The 25,849-nt window shown below is 45.7% G+C and overlaps 1 protein-coding gene across 1 annotated transcript in view; it reads right to left on the bottom strand.

Moving 5' to 3' along the window:
- Positions 1–25,849, bottom strand: part of PIK3AP1 (phosphoinositide-3-kinase adaptor protein 1) — a 137,128-nt gene that overhangs the window by 27,444 nt on the left and 83,835 nt on the right. Inside the window, exons 9-11 of the mRNA XM_055119021.1 lie at positions 3,886–3,981; positions 1,812–1,994; positions 669–737 (exon numbers count right to left, since the gene is read on the bottom strand). Coding sequence (XP_054974996.1) covers positions 669–737; positions 1,812–1,994; positions 3,886–3,981 — 348 coding nt within the window. The remainder of the gene's footprint in view (positions 1–668; positions 738–1,811; positions 1,995–3,885; positions 3,982–25,849) is intronic.

Below are 25,849 nucleotides of genomic sequence, written 5' to 3'. Positions count from 1 at the left end.
GGGTCAATGGGAGGAGGGCATGGCATGCCTGGAAATGCATGAGGATATGGAAACACCCTATGAGCCAGGTTCAACATCATCGAGTACAACATAGGTGCTAGGGGTCAGGGAGATGGCTCAAAGGGCTGGAGCATGAGCTTTGCATTCAGGATCCCTGGATTCAGTCCACAACACCCCATGGTCCCCCAGCAGCTCTGGAAGTCACCCCTGAGGAAAAAGCAGGGAACAGCCCAGGGCAGGTCTATCCCCCAAACAACTAACATAAAATAAAATGTTAGGTGTTGAGTCTGAAATCTCCCTCTGGATTACAAATTCATAGCACTCTGCTTTCGAGATGCTAAGGAAACGGGACGCCAAGGCCACGACCGTGGAAAAAACAAACTGCACAAGCCAAGATGCTCTTGTCAGGTCAATGTGTGGGTTGTGCTGCACTTTCCAGTGCAATAACAAATCTGGACCTGGACAGTGCTTCAGCAGCTGGACGTGACCCAACCCTCACTCCCATCAGAACAGCATCTCCGACAGTCTGCCTCAGGCATCCCTTCTTTGCGCTGCTTTTCCGTGCAGAGGAATGTCACACCCTTGGAGGCCCATGAGCATCTCTGAGGATCTCTGCCCCACGGGGGATCAGGGTGGTCACAGAGGCAAGCAGAGGGCACTTTGCTTACCTTTCCGGAAGCTCTCTGAGGAAACGTAGAAGTTCCCAGGCCGTTCTTGATTTGCCTTTTCTGCAAAAACTGTGAAATAAAGACAATTCGAGGTAAACATCAAATCAGATATCTCTCCAAGGGGGCTTTATAGTATTTTATATACTAAAAATATTTTAGAGGCGAGACATAGCATAGCAGGCAGGGTGCTTGCCTTGCATGCATCAAGCCTGGGTTTCACCTCCAGCACCCCAGATGGTCCCCCAAGCCTGCCAGCAGCGATTCCTGAGAGCAGAGCAGGAGTAAGCTCTGAGCACCACTGAGTGTGGTTCCCCCGCCCCGCTGCCCCAATTCTTTGAAACTGTCTATAAAATAAAATAATCACAGAGGCCAGTAGCAGAGGGGTCAAGGGAACATGATTTGTGCGCTCAGGTGCCGGTTTGATCCCCAGCACCCATGGTCCCACCAGCACCACTGGGTGTAGCCCCAGCAGTCCCAAGACTGTGAGACCCAACAGCTCTGCATCCTTGGGCACAGCACTGAACACACAGCCAGGTTGGCTGAGTATCTCTGGTGAGTTCACCTGGGCCATCTGAGCACTATTTGTGAGTCCCCCAAAGTAATAATCATGAATCAAATATTGAACCAATATGATCAGTTCTAATAAATAGAAAACTGTAGCAGGTGGAAATTCATGAGTCATCTATAGGAATCATGTTAAAATTAAGAAAACGGGCTGGAGTGGTAGTATAGTAGGTAGGGCATTTGCCTTGCACTCGGCCGACCTGGGTTCGCTTCCCAGCATTCCATATGGTCCCCTGAGCACCGCCAGGAGTGATTCCTGAGTGCATAACCCAACCCTGTGCATCGCTGAGTATTCCTGAGGAATAACCCAACCCTGTGCATCGCTGGGTGTGACCCTCCCCCCCAAAAAAAAACTTAAGAAAACAGAGGTGGGAATCGATAAGGTTCTTAACTATCTGTGGCAGAGGGAGTCTGACTCGCCTGTCTCTATCACTGCACCTGACAGCCTCCGGGAGGCCAAAACTGGAGCCGGCCATTGGCTCTGTCTGGCTCCAGAATCGGCTCTGGGTCCTGCTTGGCTTGGATGACAACCGTTCAGACGGGGAGAGACCCCGCAGGTGCCGCTCCCGTCAGACTTGCCTTTGGAAATGTACGGCTCGTTGTCCTGGAGCTGGGGAGCAGCCAGAGCTCCTGCCTCGGGCCTGGGCACAGGGACGGGGGGCCTGCTGGCCAGGTCCACAGGAAAGGCCGCCTCCTCGTCCAGCGGGTGACAAGCATCTCTCTCCCGGCTCGGAAAGCGCTGCTCCCTCTCCACACTGTTGCCTGGAAGCACGGAGAAAGGGAAGGTGAGCGAGAGCTGCCGCAGAGGAGGACAGTCAGGCCTCCGAGCAAAGAGAATGACCTCATCTGCGCTGGCCTGCCCTTTGGCGGAGCGCTTGCCACTGGGAAGTGTCCGTAGCGACTTGTGTCATCTGCTGAGCTCATGCGAATGAAGGAAACACAGATGCCACCTTTATTTGCCCCCTCTGAAGCCGCAAGAAGTGCTGCTTTCTCCCCTCAGACTGATGCTGGATTCAGTCATTCATCCCCTGAAGAGGGGGGAAATGAGGACACAGCATCCAAAGTTGAAAGCGTCGGGGAGTTCCCCCCCACCCCGCCTTCCCCTGCGGTGCCTGAGCAGCAGTGTGAGGGTGACTGTATGTGCACACCAACCGCTCCAGACTCGTCATCTGCAGCTTCCGAACAACTGCTGGGAATCCTTCCCCGGACCTTCTGCGCGCCTTGGGTGGTTCCACGGATACTGACTGCCCACTATGCCTCTGACCGCTTAAGGACAGCAGGAAGCTTCTAGAATTGTTGTCCTCATTTTGAAAATGAAACGGGGCTTTAAATAACTTGCTGGAGTCTCTTGGCACCAGCCCGGGGTCCAGGAAAGCTGTGTCCAGGGCCTGTGCCTTTCAGGATCCTTTGAAAGTTTTGTCTCCTCTCTGCTCCCCCACCAACCAGAAAGATATTCTCTCTCTCTCTCTCTCTCTCTCTCTCTCTCTCTCTCTCTCTCTCTCTCTCTCTCTCTCTCTCTCCCTCTCTCTCTGCCTGAATTTCAGCAGCCTGACTCTGCATTACTGCGTGCGCGTGAGCATTTCTATAAGTTCTCTGCGCCTGATTACCCTCTGAGACTTACTCTCAAGAGCCCCTGAAGACAAAAATGAAAGGATAAAGCACAAATACACAGGAGGTACTTCACATCAGGGGCTTCCTCTCCTCCCCCCACTACCTCAGCCCCACCCTCTGCTCTCTAACATCACCAGTCGACATTTCAGCTTAAAGGCCTGCTTTTGTGCCAAAAGGGGTTGCCAGAGGCATAGAACAGGGTGCTTGCTTTGCATGCATTCAATCCCCTTATGGTAAACTGAGCACCACCAGAAGTGATCTCTGAGCACGGATAAGAGTAAACCATGAGCACTATTGGTTATGCCTCCCATCATAAAAAATAATAATAATAATAATAAAGATGATAAAGGTGCATTTTTCAGTGCTGGAGAGCAAACGCAGGGTCTTTCACATATAAGACGAGTGCTCACCTGCTGAGCTACATTCCTGGCCCTTAATACGGGCCTTTTAATTTGGGGCTTTGGGCCACACTGGTCAGTGTTCAGGAGCTTCTCCTGGCTCAGTGCTCAGGAGTCACTTGTGCTGGTTGTCAGGTGCTAGGTTTTGAACTGGGGTCAGCCACAAGCAAGGCAAAGGCCTTAATCCCTTTACTGTCTCTCCAGCCCCAATATGTGTACTTTGAAAATGGTCTTGCTGGAGGCAACTTTCTTTTGGAGCGGGGTGCATTCTCAGGATGCTACTCCCAGCTTAGTGCTCAGTGTCAGGTTCATGCTTTTGGTGGTTCTGGGGAAACATTCAGTACTGGGGACCGAGTCCAGGTCTCTCACAAGCAAAGCATGCACTCCAATTCTTTGAATCATCTCCCTGGCCCCGAAAGCAGCGATTTTTATCCAAATAAGGCTTCTGGGGAGGGAACTTCTGGTGGACCATAAAAGGCAGACGGCAGAGCTCATGGGACAAGGCCTTCAGTCACACCCACACCGTATTCCAGGCATGCAGCAGCGCCCTCCTCCAGTGATCAACCCTCTATGGAAACCAAGCAACGTCCTACCTTTGTTTCTCTTTCCCTCTTTCTTCTTCCCCATTCACATCTACACTTTACCTTCTAAAAACTTGCGGATCATAGAGTCCTTAGTGGTCCGAGAGAAACCATCCCCAGGGATTGGGTTGGATGTAGTGGCCTGAAGCATTTCAACATCTGGAAGAAAAAGGAAATGAAGAGTTTCTATGTTGTTGGAGACTGGAGCAATAGTATAGCGGGCAGGGCACGTGCTTTGCATGTGGCCGACCCGTTTTCTATCTCTGGCATCCCGTACAGTCTCCTGAACAGTGGCAGGAGTAATTCCTGAGGATAGAGCCAGAGTAACACTTGAACAAGGCCAGGTGTGGCCTCCAAAACAAAACAAAGCAGCAAAGTTTATATGTTGTTTATTTTTTTCAAGCCTTTAACATACAAGTCTTGAAGAATCAAGAGATCCTGAATGAAAATATTTAAGAATTTGTAAATCCACCCACTTACCCATCTATGTAACCACTTATCTATTCATTTCCACACCCCAACAATCTACTCAATAAAAATACCCAGTAAGTAAGGTATAGAGGAAATTAGCATCCACGGCCCACAGACCCTTCCCCAGAACACAGGACTTAGAAAGTCATAGGTAAGTTCATCTGCATTTGAAAGAATGGGTTCTGTTTTAAACATATAATAAGAGCATAGCTAATCACAGCCACACAAAACAGGGAAGGCAGGAATATCAGAGAATAGATAAATCATGGTTTGTTTATACGATGAAACATTACGGGCTCAAGAGTAGTACATGGAACTCTATAGTCTATTGTCTTGCTGTATGCAGTTTGATCCTGGCACCACATCCGATTCCCCAAACACCATCAGGTGTAACCTCTAAGCACAGAGCCAGGAGTAGCCCTTGAGCACTACTGGGCATGGCCCAAGCTCTCCTCTTCCCTCAAAACACCAAATAGTCTGTCTGTCTATCTGTCTGTCTGTCTGTCTCTCTCTCTCTCTCTCTCTCCTTATGGGTATTATGGTTTGCAATGCAGATTACATATAATTGTCTGCCATAGAGGCAGGGGAAGGGGTGGGGTGGGGGAGGGATACTGGGGACATTGGTGGTGGAAAATATACACTGGTGAAGATATGGGTGTTCGATCATTGTATGACTGAAACCCAAACATGAAAGTTTTGTAGTTCACAGTGATTCAATTAAAAAACAAACAAACAGGGGCTGGAGTGATAGCACAGCGGGTAGGGCGTTTGCCTTGCATGCGGCCGACCCGGGTTCTAATCCCAGCATCCCATATGGTCCCCTGAGCGCCGCCAGGGGTAATTGCTGAGTGAAGAGCCAGGAGTAACCCCTGTGCATCGCCGGGTGTGACCCAAAAACCAACCAACCAACCAACCAACCAACCAAACAAACAAACAAACAAACTATGGGGCTGGAGTGATAGGACAGCTGATAGGGCGTTTGCCTTGCACGAAGCCAATCCGGGTTTTATTCCCAGCATCCCATATGGTCCCTTGAGCACCGCCAGGAGTAATTCCGAAGTGCATGAGCCAGGAGTGACCCCGGTGCATTGCTGGGTGTGACCCAAAAAGAAAAAAAACCTTAAAAATAAAAACAAAAGAAAGAAGGAAATAAAATGAAAGCCCAACATATCTATCTCCTAGTTTGGCTAGTCTAACGTAGAGAATTATGGTGATTCATGATATGTAGTATCATGTAATGATATGTAATATCTGAAATGTAATGTAATAACTTATGATATGTAATATGTAATAATTATATGTAATAATTGAAAATTAAAAACACATGTACATACACTACCCATGATTAATCAGTCTTACACATAGATGATAAAGGATTCTTTGAAAAATTGTAAGTGTATGTAACTGTTAGTATATAGCTGTTCTAAAAAGTTTTACTTAAATGGACTGACTAATATATCTAAATCATTTGTCAAGAATCTAATTCTAAATGTCTGACTTAAGTCTCCTAGACAAATTAAAACATAAGTTAAACTTAAAAAAACCAAAACCATAAAGTAGTAACAAGACCAATACAAGCTTACAACATTAAAAAAAAATAATGTATTGGAGCCACTTCTCTATCAACAGAGCACTTTCTCAGACCGAAGAACTCCATTTTATGCTGCTCTGCAATTGTTTATTTATAAGGAGGAAACACCAACTCTTTGGCCTTCACTATAAAGCATAAATCAAAACTACGTGTGAACACCATTCAATTATCGCAGCAGATTGTATGCTCAAACCAGAGTAATCAACAGTTCCCTATTACTTCCTTACTCTGAAGTAAGTATTTTAGTGTCTAGTGCTTAAGTGTTTTAGGAGTGACATTTCTTCCTGTGTTAAAGGCAGAATGCTTACAGCAAGAGGTTGTTTTCACTGACATATAACACAATTACTGGTCACTCATTAGCTCAGGCAAAATATGTTAGTTGTGGTTGAATATTGTTTGACTGTGGGAAAATGGTCTGAGTTTAACCAAGCAACACGAATACACCTACACCTTGCTATTTTGATTTTTAATCTGGTAAATTTGTATAAATCTCTACCATTAATTACTTTCCAAGATTATTAATTGAAAAGAGACCATAGTCAGAGTAATTTTATTTTTATTTATTTATTTGTTTTGGAGACCAGACCTGGCAGTGCTCAGGGCTTACTCCTGGCTCTGCACATTGGAATCACTGCTGGCAGTGCTAGGAGGCCATGAGGTGCCGTGCATTGAGTCCAGGTTGGCTGCACACAAGGCAAGTAAGTGCCTGACCTACTCTACTATTGCTCTAGCCCCCATAGGTAACTAATTTTGCATAAGACTAATTTTTAAGCAAATAAACAAAAAATTCTGGTGTTAAATAACATGAAAATGAACACAGTGACTATTTCTAAAGTAATACAGATTATGAAGTTTTATTTTCTACTTTATATTCTTCTTTGACTCCTCAATAATCCACAGTGGCTTATATGGCTTTGATATATAAATGTATGTGTGTATATGTATATACATATGTGAAAAATCATATCAACAGTTTCTTTAGGGGTCCAGAATTATAATCAATTATAATAATTAGTTTTCAAAGTAAAAATGATCTCAGACTATTAAAAAATTATGGCTCAGGTGGATTCATTTTTTAAAATGATAAACTATTGATTTCTAAACATTCCAGTGAACATATATTACATTTTAATATCATACAATTTGTAATGGACCTGTTTTGGAACCTTGAAATCCTTTGATGAAAAAACTTATCAATATTTTTTTAAAGTAATAAGGTAGAGTAAAACAGTTACAGGCAGGTGTTCATAGGATGATGTTGTTTAGACAAAGTGTTATGGTCTGTGAAACAATAGTACATGTTCCTCTGATGCACAAATGTGTATTAAACATGTGTAAAAAGTCTGGTGGGTGGTCACAACTCCAGGACATTGCACTCAAAGAGGAAAATGTCCCAGCTATAATATTTAATCAATAAAAGAACATTTAAGACTCCAAAATGAAAAAAAAAGATTATTCTTGATGCAATTTCTTGATGTAATTCTCAAGAAATACAATACTTTAGAACTTGGGGAGAGCTCAGGGGTCGGTGAACCTGGTTTCTATGAGTTCAATCCTCCGCACCGTACAAATCCCAACACCTCCAGGTGTGGTACTAGAGTCCCCTCCAGAATCAGTGGGCCCGAGCATCAAAATGTTTGGTTAGGTCTTCATAGGTTCGTCCCAGGCCCTCCCCCATAGCATGACAATGAATCCACTGAAAAACCCACGTACGTGGGACCTGTAACTGAAAATTCCAGGCTTCCGGAGCTGGAATTAGGCCACCTCCTCCCATCTCCCTGCTCTTCTGGTTTCCAGCCACACCCATGAACTGCCTCTGGGCACCATTTAAACTCATTAACTAACGGTCATGATCCAGAGACTCACAAATGAGTCTTGGAATAGAGCAGCATGCTGAAGAGATTCAATTATTTTAAATTTTAGCATTCCAGAGGCCCACAACCATATCTCATACTATTTATAACAAGCAAAACACAAAATAAATTATTTAGCATCTGCGTGCCGGACAGGCTTGAGTGGTGGTGGGAAAATTTGAAATAATGATGGTGGGAAGGTGTAATGATGGTGGGACTGGTGTTGAAATATTGAATGTAATCAATTATTGTGAACAACTTCATGAAAATAAAATTGAAAAATTGAAAAAAAAAGTTTGGCTGGTGACTGAGTATCTTCAGGAGGTTTTTATTTAAACTGTCTGTCCCCTGAGCACTTCTCTGGAGACACCCACCCCAAAAGTATACAATAGTGTAGAAAAATAATGTGCTACTGTTTGCAAACAAAAGAGGAAAAAAATGAGACTCTATTTTTGTATACGGCCGTATGTGAAAGGAAAAATAAAAATCATTCAGAAGAAACAGAGTTATTTTTTAAAAGAAAGGTGTGTGTGGGGGAAACAACTCCTTTCTTCTGTCTCAAGTTTCTTGACAAAGGGAAATACTTTATATTGGACATAATCTATCTTGAGACTCTATAGTTGAGAGCCCCATGATTTCAAGTTGAAGAAGCTGGGAGATGAATGAACTTTTGCCAGCTCTAAACTCTATCGAGTAGAATTAATCTGAAACACTGGTAGAGATGTTTTAACTTGAAAGAGAAATTTCTAAAAAGAACTCATACTTGATTCATTGAGCTTGCAGGGCCAGGAAAGTGGTTCAAGAGAAAGCACTTGCCTTGTAAGAGGCCCTGGATTCAATCCCTGACACCACACACACACACACACACACACACACACACACACACACACACACATGCACACATGCACACGCATGTGCTTTAAGACTAGGGGCTGGAGTAATAGTATAGCAGGTAGGGAGCTTGCCTTTCATGCAGCCAACCTGGGTTCAATCCCCAGCACCCTATATGGTCCCTTGAGCACTATCGGGAGTGAGTCCTGAGTGCAGAGCAGGGTTGCCAGGTGTGACCTCAAAACAAAACAATACATTTTAAAAAGTTAACCGCCCAGATGATATCCGGAGTAGCCGCGCACGACACAGCCCCTCTGCTCCTTAAAGACTATGATTCAAGAGGCCTACTAACCCATTTGGGCACCCAGAGACTCTTTGTAGAAATGCATCTAGACTGTGAGCTGAGCTACAACCCCATGCAGGGGGAAGGATTTTCTCTCCCAAGGCTTTCTTTCTACAGGGGAAACAGCAACGGCAGCACCAGTGCCCACGCGGCTTCCACCGTCTTCTAGAACTCACAACCCAGAGGTACGAGCTTGCAGTGACGTGGCTCGCAAGAGATCATGGGATGGGGGTGTTACCGGCACACTCTCTGCCCAGATGAGATCCGAAGCAGCCGCACATGACACGGCCCCTCTGCTCCTTAAAGACTATGATCCGGGAGGTCTACTAACCCATTTTGGCACCCAGAGACTTGTTATAGAAGTGCATCTAGACTGTGAACTGAGCTAAAATAACAAATCCAAAACTGCATGGCCGCAGCTCATATAATCTTCATTCTCAGCAATAGAAAACAAATTATCAAATGATGCCTTTTCAGCAGGTTTGATTGTTGGGGGAGAATTCCAAATAATAATAGTCCGTTCTCTGTTGAAATATTGAATGTATTCAAAGTATAGAGAGAATAAAGTGAAGATCATTAGCCACTCAGGTGGGGGGGTGTTGGGAGGGGGTATATTGGAGTTCTTGGTGGGGGAACAGGTGCACTGGTGAAGGAATGGGGGTTTGATCATTATATGACTGAGACTTAAACCTGAAAGCTTTGTAACTTTTGTCACGGTAATTCAATAAAATAACAATTAAAAATTTTTTTTAAATAAAAAAGTTAAGACAATAAAAATTCTCCTTATTTGAGATTTGCAGTTGAACTAGTTTAGTTATAGTTTTAAAGAATATCCTCTTCAAGGAGTTAGAGAGCTGGGAACAGAGATGCAAAAGAAAGTGCAGCAGCCCCACCTGACCAGGTCTCTGCATTAACCTCTCTGAACTCTCCCCTTCTGGAGCACCCCCACTTCCAGCTCTGTGCCTGATCCTGACCCATGCAACTTTGGGGATCAGACAATCCCACTGGCCTGTCCAGCATCTCTAAGAACCTGGCAGGGTGGCGAAGAGGTGATATGGGGCTGAGACGGTTCCACAAAGTTCACTTGGAGAGAACTGACTTCCCATATTCAAGAGGCAGGTGCAAAACCAAAGGAGCTACAAAATATAGCAGGAAAAGAAAATATGGAAGAAAATGGCAGGCCTGGCTGGACTGGGAACATTAATAGAGCTTGGATGTGGATGTCTGTCTTTTCTACTATGACAGTGTTTGGGCTTAAAAAAGAATGAAGAGAAAGGAAAGAAAAAAAAGAATGAGCATAAATATTAAGACATAGCAACCCCATGATCTCCTGACACAGTGCAATGAAGGGGACACATTTTTCAGGCATTCTTTTCTTGTTTGTTTGTTTGCCTTTTTGGGTTTGGTTTTATTAATTTTGTTTTTGGGCTACCCCCGGCTGTGCTCAAAGTTTACTCCTAGCTCTGTGCTCAGGGATCACTCCTGGTGGGACTCAGGCCATATGGGGTGCAGTGATCAAACTCAGTTCAGCTGTGTGTAATGCAAGCACCCTACCCACTGTACTATCTCTCTGGCCCCTCAAAGGCATTTTTACCCAAAGATCATAATCACAGTCAACTCATAGCAAACCCATCAGCAAATCCAAACACAGAGGCATTCTACAAAGTAACTGATAAGTGCTTTTCTTTTCTTTTTCTTTGTGGGAGTCACACCCAGCTACACACAGGGGTTACTCCTGGCTCTGCACTGAGGAATTACTCCAAGTGGTGCTAGGGGAATCATACGGGGATGCTGGGAATTGAACCCCGGTCGGCCTCGTGCAAAGCAAAAGCCCTACCCGCTGTGTTGTTGTTCCAGCCCTGATAAGTGCTTTTCAAAAGTGTCACAATATTATAAAAACTTATTAACGACCTGCTTTTACATTGACTTTCAGGCAGAAAAGATAATGCACATGCACTAATATTTTTCTTTCTGACTTGTTGCAGCTCTTCCTGCTTAGAAAATAGACTGCACCCTTTCTCTGTTATTTTCTGTTCAAACAATTAGGCATTACAGAGTTTAATAGAGAACAGGTTATCTCATATACCAGATATTAATTAGTGACTTAAAAGAATTTGAATTCTGATTTATGTTGAAATCACTCTTAAAACAGTAGTCTTTTGATTCAAAATGTAATCCCATTTTGCAGCACATCTGTACCCTTGAAAGGACAATACTGGTGTTTTTTGTAACAGGCACACAGCTAAGTGGGAGGGCCTCAGAGAGGTAAGCTCTGCTCCGCCAGTTCATCCTCCTGAATTCCTGAGTGTGGATATAACCGCTAGGAGAGTGGCAGGTTATTAGTTTGCCAAGCAAACTCATTTTCACTGTGTCAAATAAGAAAGACCCAATTATGTAATCATTGAGCAGTAATACAAAAAAGCATTTTTCCTGGTATACATAGAAATGTAGACTAATGCTATTATACACAGATCCTTAGGTATTTCAGCAGTTTAATGAAAACACTCGCACTGCCTTTATGAATCAATTCACATGGAACAAAAGGAAAGCATTGGATGATTTCACCCACATATGCAATATAAAGATACAAAATTGATGAAGTAAAAAAAGGAAATAAAAAAAAGCCCAGTGGAAATGTACTCTGGTGGAGGGATGGGTGTTGGAATACTGTATGACTGAAATCCAATCATGAACAGCTTTGTAATGGTCTACCTCACAGTGATTCAATTAAAAAGTTATAAATAGGGGCTGGAGCAATAGCACAGCGGGTAGGGCGTTTGCCTTGCACGCGGCCGACCCGGGTTCGATTCCCAGCATCCCATATGGTCCCCTGAGCACCGCCAGGGGTAATTCCTGAGTGCAGAGCCAGGAGCAACCCCTGTGCATCGCCGGGTGTGACCCAAAAAGCAAAAAAAAAAAAAAAAAAAAAGTTATAAATAAATAAATAAATAAAAAATAGAAATTAGTCATTTCAGGAAAAAAAAAGCCCAGGCATTGACAGCTGTTTATCTGAGAATAGGAGGGGAGGAGGGAGACAAGGTGGAGATAGGGTATGAAACAGGTGGAGGGTTTTATTTGTAAAAAACTAAAAACAAACAGAACACCTCTCCCTAATTTTTAATATGTTTTTTTGGAGCTGACTGACAGTGATATTGATCTAGATAAAGCTATATATGTATTATATCTAGATATGTATATATATGTGTGTGTTATGCATATATTCAGATTTTTTAATCTTTTAAATAATGTTTTAGGCACCGGGGTTTACAAAACTGTTAATGATAGAATTTCATGCATAAAACCTTCTGGCACACAAGAACACAAGAACTGAGGGTTGAAAGTAGGCAAAGGGATATACATGATAACATTTGAGTGTCTGTATTGCAAACCATAAAGCCCAAAATGTGTGTGTGTGTGAGAGAGAGAGAGAGAGAGAGAGAGAGAGAGAGGGAGGGAGAGAGAGAGAGAGAGAGAGAGAGAGAGAGAGAGAGAGAGAGAAGGAGAGAAGAGAGGTGCCTGCCACAGAGGCAGGCGGGGTGGGGGATCTGGGGAGTGTGGGAGGGAAACTAGGACATTGATGTTGGTAAATTACACTGGTGGAGGGATGGGTGTTGGGACATTGTATGACTGAATAACTTTATTATGCTCTATCTCCTAGTGATAAAAAATTTTTTAAATTCAATTAAAATTAAAAAAAAAAAAACCTTATAGCACCACAGCCTCCCTCAGAGTGTCAGCTTCCCTCCCCCACGGTCCCAGGAAGCCCCTCCCCTACTGTCCCCTGTGCTAAGCTTCCTACTGAAGACCAGTTCTCAGTTTCTGCTGTCTTTTGACATTTGTAATTCCCCTATGTTTCTTCATATCCTGCATACGAAAGAGATCACTCTGTGTCTCCCTCTGCTTCTGACTTCACTCAGCATGATGCTCTCCAGATCCACCCATGTAGCATCAAACTGCATGATTTCATCTTTTCTTATAACTGAGTAGTACTCCACTATGTAAATATACCACAGTTTCTTTATCCAGTCATCTGTTCTTGGTCACTGAAGTTGTTCCTAGGTTTGGGCTATTATGAATAGTACTGCAATGAAGACAGGACAAATGTCTTTTCTGAACCAACTTTTTGGGCCCGTAGGATAGATACCAAGAATAGGAATTGCCCAGTCAGATGGAGACTCAGTTCCTAGTTTTTTGAGAAGTGTCCACAGTTTTTCCAAAAAGGCTGGACGAGTTAGCATTCCCACCATTTGTAAATGAGGGTCTCTTTTTCCACACATCCAAGCCAACACTGGTTGCTTTTGTTCATTGTAATGTGTGCCAGTTTCACTGGTGTGAAATGATTTTTCATTTTCCTGATGACATGTAACACAGAGCACTTTCTCATCTACTGTTTGACCATCTATATGTTTTCTTTGAGGAACTTTCTGTTTATTTCTTGCCCTTATTTTTTGAAAAGTTTGTTTGTTTGTTTTCTTGTAAATTTCTACCAGTGCTTTATACATCTTGGATATTAATCCTCTGTCAGATGAGTGGTGGGCAAATATTTTCTCCCAGTCTGTGGGGTATCTTTCAATTCTGGCCATCGTTTCTTCTGCAGTACAGAAGCATCTTAGTTTTATGTCGTCCTAGTGGTTTACTGATTCTTTTTAATACAGTAAAATGTCTATGTTGAAAAATATATCGAACTAACATGAAATAAACAAGAAGTTTTGCTATTTTCCAAGATAAAGTTATAAGAGTGATTATATAATAAGATGTAGATAAGTCTATAAGTAAGAAAAAAGATGTAGAGAAAATAGAAATGATGTAGACTGTCTTTAAGTGTCAAGAAAAGACAAGGTTGAGGAACTCTTACAAATTGAAGGAGACCAAAGAGAAATAATTACAGTCATTCATCACTTAAGGCTGTTTTGGTCAAAGATGGACCACATACATGACATCGGTCACAACAGACTGTACAAGGAGCCGAGATTAGCAGCAGCTTCCACCATCTAATTTGTGCAAATACCCTACATGATATTCCCACACTGATAAAATGACATCAGGACATGTTTCTCAGAGAGCACCCCATCATTAAGTGATACCTGGTTGCACAGTCATTGTGAGATTTGACCTAGGATCCACTGCTAGGAGCCCATCAGCATCTAGAACCCTACTTGGGAACAGAAACAGAACATTGGCAATAACTAGTGAGACCTTTCAAGGTCTAGAGGTCAGTGAATGGTATTGTAGCAATATTAACTTTCTGGCTTTACTAATGATGGTATTATGGTTATATAAGTTGTCAATACTCGGCAAACTATGGTGGAAGAGAACACTTTGCGTTTTCCCAATTGTTCTCTAAGTCTCAAAGAAGGTCAAAACAACCTTTTAAAAAAAATAGAAAAAAAATAGAAGCAGAAGGAAGAGCATGTGGGAGGAGGAAAAAGGGAGGGGGGAGTAGAGAAAAGGAAGAGAGGGGAGAAGAAAGGGGAAGGAGGACAGAGAAGGGAGGATGGGAAGGAAGAGAAGAGGAGACAAAAAAGGGGAAAGGAGAGGGCAGATAAGAAAAGGAGGGATGAGGTGCCACATATTAGCCAAACAAGTGTCATGCCTGGAGGTGACCTCCCTTTCCTGATCCCCATCCCATCAAGCCACCTTCCATCCATGAGGTTGGCACCTGTGGCAGGACCATGAACCACCTATGGGAAACATGTCTTTAACCTTGTTTCATCTTAGTGGTAGTTCCGAGCATGGTTCTGGAAGGAAAACCTACCACAGGCTCCACCAGGGATCAGCCCTGAGTCTGTGGTAGTTGCTGAGTCTCCAAGAACCTGTCAGAGGGTGGTCGGCAGGCTGGTGAGAGGCGCGGACACCAAGATCTGCAAGCAAAGCTTTCACTTCAGGCTGCAGGCCCGCCAGACCCTCCAGTCCAACGCCATGCAGACTTTTTTTTTTTTCCTTTTGGGTCACACCCGGCAATGCACAGGGGTTACTCCTGGCTCTGTACTCAGGAATTACTCCTGGCGGTGCTCAGGGGACCATATGGGATGCTGGGATTTGAACCCGGCTTGGCCGCGTGCAAAGCAAACGTCCTACCCGCTGTGCTATCGCTGCAGCCCCCATGCAGACTTTTTAGATCCGGCTGCATGCTCACACGCACAAGATGACCCCACTGGCATTGACACGGCCAGCAGGATAGTCCCACTGGTATCCTGACCCAGGGGAGCCGGGTGCCTGCCACTCCCCGTGCATGGAGATCAGATTCCCAATCAGGTGATGACCGGATCAATACATTCCATAGAGGAACACTTCTCTGAGAAGCTTCCAGGGACCCCCACCCCCAAGGCAGACCAGAGTCATGGACCTCTGGCAAGCCCAAAGTATGGAATTCCTTCTGGGGATTTATGGTTCAGTCACAGCTCCTTCCAGTTCCAGAAGCAAGTTGCCAGCCAATAAGGGGTCATTTTGTTCATCGGTAATGTTGCTTAGAAACACCGGGACATCTGGCTCTTATCAGTTACCAAGGGAACAGAGCTAGGAAGTCAAGCAAAGGTCAGCTCCGCTCAGAAAAAAAAAAAAAGGAAATGACAGCTATTTCATTAACTATTTGCCCACAGTGATCTTGGGGTGTTTAAATCCTCTCAGCTTCTCTTTTCCAATCTGTAAAATGGTAGCAATAGTAACAGCACGTAACACCGATGTTTGTCCTCAGTATTCAGTGCGAAGTTTCCAGCCATGTCAGGCAAAAGCCAGCTGACCTCAGTTCTTCTCATGATGTCATCTCTGGCTCACCTTCCGAGTCCTTTACCACCTTTATGGACCTGTGTGACTTAACTGAAACCACCCGACGGTCAGATATTCCCTCTACATGTAACTTTAAGTCAGTAGATTAGCAACCTTAATAACACTGGCACTCTTACCCAACCTTGGCCACACAACCAAGCCTACTCACAGATTTAGGGACATTAGTCTGCCTACCACAGATAGAACCAAATACCAGCACAGACCACGAGTTGTGACTTTTCACCCCCTACCAGGCTGGCTGGAGCGACAGCACAGCGGTTGGGCGTTCGCCTTTCACGCGGCCGACCCGAGTTCAATTCCTCCGCCCCTCTCAGAGAGCCCGGCAAGCTACCGAGAGTATCAAGCCCGCGCAGCAGAGCCTGGCAAGCTACCCGTGCGTATTGGATATGCCAAAAACAGTAACAATTAAGTCTCTCACTGAGAGACGTTACTGGTGCCCGCTCGAACAAATCGATGAGCAACAGGATGACAGTGACAGTGATAGTGACTAAAAAGCATCTACGAATCCTAAAATTTGACCAGGCTGGCAACGGGCGCAGGGCCCACGGATTAGTGCACACCCAGGCATCCCTGCTTTGCCCACTCGCTCACACTTGGGCTCGGCACACCAGGCCGTACTGAGTCACTGAATTCCGGTGAGTCTCCGGATGTCTCCTGCCAACCACATGAAGGGATCTGAAAATGATTTTCTTTCAATGTATAGGTTGTGATTGTTTTAAAACTTGATCTACAGATACATAAACATCTCTCAATGTTTAGTCCAGAAGGCATACGTATATTGACTTCCATGTCCCTATTTCATACTCCAGGCAAGCATCAGTCACCTTTCCTAAGAGGTGACTTAGGTGACTGGCCTGAGAATCCTTATTGACACAGCTTCCCAGGCTGTGATACCAACCAACCAACACCGGTACGTGGAAGTACTTCTAAGTCCTGCTACTGACAGGTATTGCTTCTGTGATAGAAGAATAAAGGTCCATCGTTATTTGGAGTGCAGAAGTGGTAAGGTCCCCTTCAGCTCCATGCTGGATGACTCTACAGATACATTCATCCTTGCATATAGGATTATGCCAGGCGTGAGTGAGTAAAATACATTGAAAATGCTAGAAGTGAAGGGGCTGTTTCCAGATGGAGGACATATAGAACAACACCCAGCGTCCCTGGATGCTCAGGGTTTGCATTTCAAATTCTAAGCATTTCACTCTTCAGTTAATAAACTGAAAAGGAGCCGGAGCGATAGTAGAGCAGGTAGGGTGTTTGCCTTACACGCAGCCGACCCAGGTTCAATCCCCATCCCATATGGTCCCATAAGCACCGCCAGGAGTAATTCCTGAGTGCAGAGCCAGGAGTAACCCCTACGTATCGCTGGGTGTGACCCAAAAAGTAATACAAAACCAACCAACCAACCAAACAAAAACCTGAAAGGTACTATATGCTGATCTTGGGAAAATAAATGTACAGTCTTTTTTATCTCGGACTGGAGCCATAGCACAGCGGGTAGGGCATTTGCCTAGCACTCAGCCAACCCGGGTTCAATTCCTCCGTCCCTCTCAGAGAGCCCGGTAAGCTACCGAGAGTATCCCACGCGCACTGCAGAGCCTGGCAAGCTACCCATGGCATATTCGATATGCCAAAAACAGTAACAACAAGTCTCACAATGAGACATTACTGATGCCCACTCGAGCAAATCTACAAACAACGGGACAACAGTACTACACTGCCTTTTTTTTTTTTTAATATCTCAGTGGAAAGAGTTTGCAGCAGTGCTGTCTGCTCTCTAAGAAGTTTCTCAGAAAGAGTCATGGCAGGAAGGGAGGTGAGAGAAAGCCCAGGTAGGGCCCCAGCTAAGAAGAGAGACAAAAGTGAGAAAGATGAGGGCGAGAGTCACTGTACAGCAGGTAAGGTGCTGGCTGGAGTTAGGAGCTAAGTGGCCACTCTGCTGATTCAGGTTCAATCCTGGCACCGCCTATCACCCCATCATACCCTGTTAGGAGTGATCCTTGAGCACAGAGTTGGGAGTATGTCCTGGACACCACCAACTGTGACCCCGAAACAGAACAAACAAGCAAAAAAGTGAGAATGAATCTTCAAAGAAATCCACAGGCTACTTCCACAAGGGACCTACACCTACACATTCAGCTGCAGTGCAAGCTTCATCCAGATAATTTGTTACCAACATAAACCCAAATCAGAGGACAGAGGCCAGATGCTATGAGACTTCTGGAAAAGCTCTTACATCTTGCAAGCAGGTCAAAACACTTTTTTAAAAAAGCAAATACTTTTTTAATGACAAAAAGAAGCTCTGAGCAACATGGAGCATGGTCAAACCTTTGAGAAAAACCTGAACCCTGACCTGTACCCTTATGCTCAGGTGGAAGGGAGAGCTCGGATGGATGGTATCCATAAAAAACAACAGACTTTTCCACACCTAATGGGAAGAGACAATGAACAGTAGTGGGGGAGAGAACAAGAAAGACAGGGAGTTAGAGGGGCGGGGAGAGAGACAATGTCACCCATACAGAGGGACAGAAGATAAATAAATTAGAGGGAGTCAGAGAAAGAGAGAGCAACAGCAAGGACCGGCTGCAGCCAGAAGGTAGCCCACTAGCGATGGAATTTTACCTTAGTCACTTTATCCCACTCAACGCCCTCATGCTTCACCAAGTGCCTAAGTCTCCAGCACAGCACTGAGAAAAATGGAGGAGTGAAAAGCAATGGAAATCAGCAAGGGCCATGGACCTTGTCTCCCATGTTGCCCCCCCACCCCCGCCATACTCCCGGGGTTCCTGTCAGCTTGAACAGGACAGGAACGGCCCTGCCTCTGAATGAGCTCTGTCTCAATGGAAGACTCAGCCCTTGCACCCAGCCCCACACCCCTAAAGCATCACCTGGCTCTCCTAGTGGGTATGCCAAGGGAAAGAACAGAAGGGTGGCTGAATTTCAGTGGTCCAGGAAAGTAGTTCTTAAACAAAAACAAGGTACACTGCTGGGGAGACTGAACAGGGGTTCAGGGGCTTGTCTCGCAGGTGGTCAACACTAGTTTGATCCCTGGAATTGCCTTTGGTGCCCCAAGCAGCACCAAGACTGATCTCCAAGGGGATATTGGTGGTGGGGAATGTGCACTGGTGGAGGGATGGGTGATTGATCATTGTGAGATTGTAACCCAAACATGAAAGCTTGTAACTATCTAACCATGATTCAATAAAAAAAAGAAAAAAAGTGGTCCCCAGGGGCTGGAGCGATAGCAGAGCAGATAGGGGATTTGCCTTGAATGCAGCCAACCCGGGTTGGATTCCCTGCATCCCAAATGGTCCTCCAAGCACCATCAGGAGTAATTCCTGAGTGTATGAGCCAGGAATGACCCTTGTGTATCGCCGGGTAAGACCCAAAAAGCAAAAAAAAAAAAAAGAAAAGAAAAAACAAAACAAGTTAAAATCTAAGGACAGTAGATACAAGGGCCAGGAGGATTGCCCCATAGCTGGAAACCTGCTTCATGAGCAGAGTGAGAAGGCAGCTGGAATAGAGAAGGGACCACTAAAAAAATGATGGCTGGAGGAATGGGATGGGAAATGTGTGCTGAAAGTAGATAATGGACCAAACATGATGACCTCTCAGTGTCTGTGTTGCAAGCCATAATGCCCAAAAGTAGAGAGAGTATGGGGAATATTGTCTGTCATGGAGGCAGGGGGAGGGTGGGAAAGGGGGGGTATACTGGGGATATTGGTGGTGGGGAATGTGCACTGGTGGAGGGATGGGTATTTGATTATTGTGTGACTGTAACCCAAACATGAAATATCTCACAGTGATTCAATAAAATTTTTTAAAAAAGGAGTGGCCCTTGAGCACAGAGTGAGTGGTAAGGTACACATGGAAAAGGTGAAATGTTCCAGAAACAAATGAATACGTCAACAACTGGCTTCCATGTGGTCCTGCAGCCGGATGCATATCTTGCATGGATGACTGCAAGGCTCTTCCTTGTGCTCCCAGCTCCGAGGGGACCCTGCTCTCTGGAGAGGCTTCGATCAGAGAGCCCTCCTGAGAGTGACCCGTTACAGAGATCGGTCACCAAGCAGTTGCTAACGTACGCCTGCAAGCTGGCCAGGAACTAGTTGGCTCTCTGCTGCAAGTAAGCTTGAGCTCCAATGGTAGGCAAAAGAAAAAAGAAAAGTGTGGGGAGGGAGTGCCAGGAAGCAGAACCCCACCCCCAGGGCTGGATTAGGAGAACTCATGTGAGTTTATAATTTCTAGGAAAAGGAAGGTAACCTTTTGCCATCTGTTCCTTTCTCCTTATGCAAAAAGAAAAGATGCATATGGAGCTATTTACTCGAGCTAAAAACACAGGCAGATTACCTTGAGGAAGTGTACAAGGCCTCCCAGACTCTCGGGGAGTGGCCTGAGTACCTGAGTCTAGGGAGGTGATAGGGCCACAGCGTATGGCTTTTCACATGACATCCATAACCTATGTTAAAGGACCGCCAGGACCACTGTATTGTTCTCTGATAGAATGGGGCAAAAGAACTAGAGAAGAAACGGGGTCGAAGATAGTGAAAATCACCAAGGCGGGGATATATATTAATTCTTACTTCCTGTTTGCATGAGCTATCCCTTAAGATAGACATTTATTTGTTTTTGTTGTTGCTTGGCTTGGTTTGGGGGCCACACCTGGCAATTCTCAGGGCTTATTCCTGGTGTTGTGTTCAGGGGTTACTCATGGTAGGACTTGGATGGACAGAATCAAAAGCGGGTCAACCATATGCAAGGCAAAAATCTTGTCCACTGTACTATGGCATCAGTCCAAGACATTTATTTCTTATGTAATAAGTATATATACATAAGAAGTACTTATATAAGTATGAGACTTGTTGAGACTTGTTGTTACTGGTTTTGGCATATCAAATATGCCACGGGTAGCTCGCCAGGCTCTCCAAGAGGGGCAGAGAAATCGAACCCAGATCACCCGTGTGCAAAGTGAACATCCTACCCACTACACTATCGCTCCAACCTGGAGACGTTACTGATGCCCACTCAAGCAAATTAATGAGCAACAGGATGACAGTAACAGTGACAGTATATAAGTATACTTATACATAAGAATTTCTTATGTAGTATTTCTTATGTAGTAAGGTATATATGTTAAAATCTGTGGGATGTTGAACAAAAAATTCTCAAGGAACTTGGGAATGGTGCAAGAGAGACTAGTAGGAGGAAAAGGAGCTTGCCTTGCAATCAGTTAACCCTTGTTCAATCTGTGACACTGAAAATGGTCCTCCAAGCACCTCGAAAAGTGACCTCTATGCACAAAGCCAGAAGCAAGCTCTGAACGCAGCTGGGTGTGGCCCCAACATCACCTGTCAAAAAAAGAAAAGCATTGGAAACGCTGGCGAAATAGCTCAAAGGGTTGGAGAGAGGAAGGAAGGAAGGAAGGAAGGAAGGAAGGAAGGAAGGAAGGAAGGAAGGAAGGAAGGAAGGAAGGAAGGAAGGAAGGAAGGAAGGGAGGGAGGGAGGGAGGGAGGGAGGGAGGGAGGGAGGAAGGGAAGTAGGAAAGAAGTAAGGGAGGGAGGAAGAAAGAGAGGGAGGGAGGAAGGGAGGGAGGGGGGAGGGAGGGACTGAGCAAAGCTGGAGGAAAACTGAGCAAAGGAAGGGTGAAAAACTGTGATGACAAAGACATGGAATTACCACCTGGTGGCAGCATATCTAAACTAAAGACTGAAAGTAGGAGAGTGATGTGTGTGTGGGGGGGGTGGGTATGTGGGTGTGGGTGTGTGGGTGTGTCTGTGTTACGCACGCAGGCACACACACACAAGCACACATGCACTCCCTCAAGGAAGGAGAAATTAAAGTGGAATCAAAACCTCAGAGGCAGAACCCAGCACAGATAATGACCTCCAGCGCTGACTGAAGGAGCAGTTCTAAAGCCTGTAGTCCGTAATGTGTTCTTGAGTGCATGAGTGAATGAAGGATCCTAATTACTTCCATAGGTTTATTTTCAGTCTCAAGGGTTGAGCGGTAACACAAGTGGAACACTGAAAAACTCGGCTAGACATTTAGAAATCAGTCCCCAATAAGGGCTGGAGATGTAGCTCACTAGCAGAGTATTTGCTTCTGTGAAGCCCTGGGCTTGTGTACCCCAGCACCTCAGAAAAAAAAAAGTACCCATCCCAGAGTTGGCATAAACAGACCAGGAGAGCCTGCGTCCCAGCTGACTTGTCCCCTGGGAATCTGCTGACTCAGGTTCATTCCACGGGGAAGAAGTAAATTACTAAATCCTTTGCTCCCTTGTAAAGAGGAAATAATTCCACTCGCCAAGCCCAAGGACAACCAGAGAAAAGTAGTCTGTTGGCTCAAAAGCATGGGCAGGTTACAACAGAGACAGCCGAGCACATAACGGATCTCCGATTCATCAGTGTGTCTCCAGCCCCTTTAGACTGTAGGTTGCATAACTGAATGCAGGAAAAAAAAAAGAATTGGCAACAGTAGTAGGTTTCTGAGTGCACTGTCGCACTGTCGTCCCGTTGTTCATCAATTTGCTCAAGCGGGCGTCAGTAACGTCTCCATTGTGAGACTTGTTACTATTTTTGGCATATGGAATACGCCACAGGTAGCTTGCCTGGCTCTGCCGTGTGGGCGGGATATTCTCGGTAGCTTGCTGGGCTCTCCGAGAGGGATGGAGAAATCGAACCTGGGTCGGCTGCATGCAAGGCAAATGCCCTACCTGCTGTGCTATTGCTCCAGTCCTGAGTGCAATCACTGAAATGTTATCCAAAAGCAATTACATAATGAATCCAAGGTGTTTGCCCACCCACCTTGGATTGCATCTCTCTGGAGAAAAATGGTTGGGAGAAGCCCTGTTTTAGCTCACTTTTCTTTTGGTTCTTGGGCCACACCTGCCTCTGCTTCAGAGAGTTGATCTTTGATGGGGCTTAGATGCTGGGGATCTAACCCAACCCAGGTCTCCAGGACGCAAGTCATGCCGTCATTCTGTGGATCTCTCTCTCCGGCTCTCTATCCCACTTCTTCATCACCTGAGCCATCTTTCCCCTAGAGGTCCCTGGTAGACAACGAATGGTTTGTCCCCAGCTAGAAGGGCTGCTCGTTCTGGGCTAGTAGGTTACCATTCTTAACCTTCAACCTTAGGAACAGAAGTACAAATCAAACCGTATCTAGAATCAGAGAACTCAGAGTTTATATGATCTAGAAAAAAGCAATGGGCTTACTTTCGCTATCCCCAAAGCAGCTGCCTCCTTACTCCTACAGTCGCCAGAACAACCTGGGACCATGTAAGGTGGCCACAAACTGGGCTAGCTCTGGCACTCAGCGGCCTTGAGAAGTGCAGGAGAGGATCAGCTCGCACAGAAAGTGCGAGTCCTGCAGTTAGGCATGAAGCAGGGCCTCTCTCTCTCTCTCTCTCTCTCTCTCTCTCTCTCTCTCTCTCTCTCTCTCTCTCTCTCTCTCTCTCTCTCTGCACAAGGAGAGTCTCCTCGCTCAATCATGAGCCCTTGAATCAGGACACAGGGCAAAATTATGCTACACAGTCTCTGGCTTTCCACTGGGTATTGGTCATTCTCCAGATGTCTTCTTTGCAGGCTGAAAGGGGTCAACACTTATTCTAGCCCATTCTAGGACGTCCTCTTGCAATAAACTGGTTCCACCGAGGTACATGACTGTCTTTGGGAATCTGATACTTAGGCCATAGGGAAAGACGGCATCCCCCAGACATTCTTTTGTGAACGAGTCTGTTTGACTGTGGAAAAGACTGTCCTGGCGGAAAGAGCTGTTCCAGTCATGCTTGCAGAGTGAGAGGAGGTAGAACGCACCCCCAGGGCAGGGGGCGCCAGAGGCCACAGGGTTCTCCTGTGTCTGGGCAGAAGAAGGGAAACAAGGCTGGAGTTGCAGTTTGGGGGGCCTCCCAAGCATAGCCTGGGGGCCCAGGGCCACTCCCAGTGATACTGGGCCCAGGTGTGTGGCTTGGCTGATGGTTCAGTGCTGCTCGGGTACAGCAGGGTCATAATACTCAGCAGCACCGGAGGGTCACTGAGCCACACCCAGCAGTGCAGGGGGTGAGTGGATGCAGTACCAGGATCCAACGCAGGGCTTCATGCATGCCAGGCATGTGCTCCGCCCCTCTGCGCTCTCTCGCATGTCTGGCTGTTTTCTTTTCATACGTTTGTGGCATTGGAAGAAAGCTGGTGGCACAGAGTTCTAGGGTTAGAGACAGAGTTAGGGTTCTAGAGACAGAGAAACCCAGGTTTAAATCTGGGCTCCACTGCCTAGTAGCGGGGAAGATCTGAAAAGCTTGTTCACCCTCATTGCCTCAGTTTCCCCACGTGTAAAGTGCTGGCAAAAGCACCCGTGGAGGGTTGCTTTTAGGATTTATGAGGTTAAAGGGTGTGGGCAGGTGCCCTGTGGGTCAGCTCCTGCAGGTGGGCCCAGCCCTCCTCCCACCCTCCTTCTCCTGGAGGAGCACCTACCAGCAATGATCTAGAGCTCCCATTGGCAGTGTAGAAGCAAAGGCCTGTGGGTGCTGAGATCCACTTCCGACCCTCTAGCCCGCATGCACCTTCTATTTCAAAGTATCCCCCAAATGCCTACGTTTTGGTTCAGGGATAGGAAAGTGAGAGTCACTTCCTGTGAGGGTCACAGACCCATGAATGTCTTCTCCGCAGGCTGAAAGGAGACGAGACTTATTCTAGCCCGTTGCAGGACGCCCTCCTGCAATCAAGCGGACCCACTGAGGTAAGTGTCTGTTTTTGGGAATCTGATACTCAGACCAGAGGGAAGGACAACTAAGTCTCAGGCAGCGCCAGAGAGCTCACATTTGAGAATACATGAAGCAAACAAGAAGGCAAACCTCAAGGGTCTTGGGGTCTTCCTGCTTCCAACAAACTGGTTTGAGCATCTAACACCAGCGTTCTCCTTACATCTGTGTTGCTCAGGCACATGGACATTGCCACGGATGTAAGTAACTCTGAAAATCCTTGAGGGTGAGAAATTTTCAAGCTAAAATTCCTAATCTGAAAATCTCTGAGGGATTTTCGAGCTGTTCCCATGATCAAAGAACCTCATGGCAATGAGCTGGGGGTGGGAGAAAGACAGCAATGGCCACAGGCCTTGCACAGTGAGCTGATTCCTGCCCCCACAAGGACTTCCACACACACTTACAGGTTTGAAAAAACCTTCAGGGCTGGAGCGATAGGACGGCAGGCAGGGTGCTTGCCTTGCACCCAGATTTGATGCCTGCCACTCCATATGGTTCCTCCAAGCTGGCCCAGAGTGTGATTCCTTAGCACAAAACCAGGAGGAACCCCTGAGCACCTTTGGGTGTGGCCCATAAACTAAAACAAAAAAATGCCAAAAACAAAATTTAAAAACTTTCTCCAGAGACATACATGTATTTGTGAATACGTGACTATATGTATGCAAGCATGTGCTTCATATCTGCAATCAGCAGACACAGGGAAAATAAGGAAGTGTTCTCACCCAACTATGTAACTGTCAACTGTCATCCTGTTGCTCATGGATTTGCTCTATCGGGCACCAGTAACGTCTCCATTGTGAGACTTGTTGTTACTGTTTTTTGGCATATCAAATACGCCACGGGTAGCTTGCCAGGCTCTGCGGTGCAGCCAGGATACTCTCAGTAACTTGCTGGGCTATAGAAATAATAAATGCTACATAGATAGGGTGGTAGGTGAGTGGTATGGACTTTTGTCATCACAGATTACTATTACATTGTAGCACTACTGTCCTGTTGTTCATGGATTTGCTTGAGCAGGCACCAGTAATGTCTCCATTGTAAGACTTGTTGTTACTGTTTTTGGCATACTGAAAACGCCATGGGGAGCTTGCCAGGCTCTGCGGTGCAGGCGGGATACTCTCAGTAGCTTGCCGGGCTCTCCGAGAGGGACAGAGGAATCGAACCCAGGTTGGCTGAGTGCAAGGCAAACACCCTACCTGCTGTGCTATATAGCTCCAGTCCACTATTACATTACTATTTTGTTTCAAGTTTTTGTAAGAATGTACTACTTTTACTGTTTAAAAAAAAAAAACAAGATAAGTCTGGAGAGATAAATGGGCTGAGCACCTGCCCTGCATGTAGGAGTCCTGATTTCATCCCGGGCACCATGTGGCCCCCAAAGGTCACTGGGCTCGTGA

Source organism: Sorex araneus, chromosome 11, assembly GCF_027595985.1.
Source record: "Sorex araneus isolate mSorAra2 chromosome 11, mSorAra2.pri, whole genome shotgun sequence".
Taxonomy (NCBI): Eukaryota; Metazoa; Chordata; class Mammalia; order Eulipotyphla; family Soricidae; genus Sorex; species Sorex araneus.
Note: the sequence above shows the minus strand (reverse complement) of the source record. Positions and strands in the feature narration are given on the sequence as shown.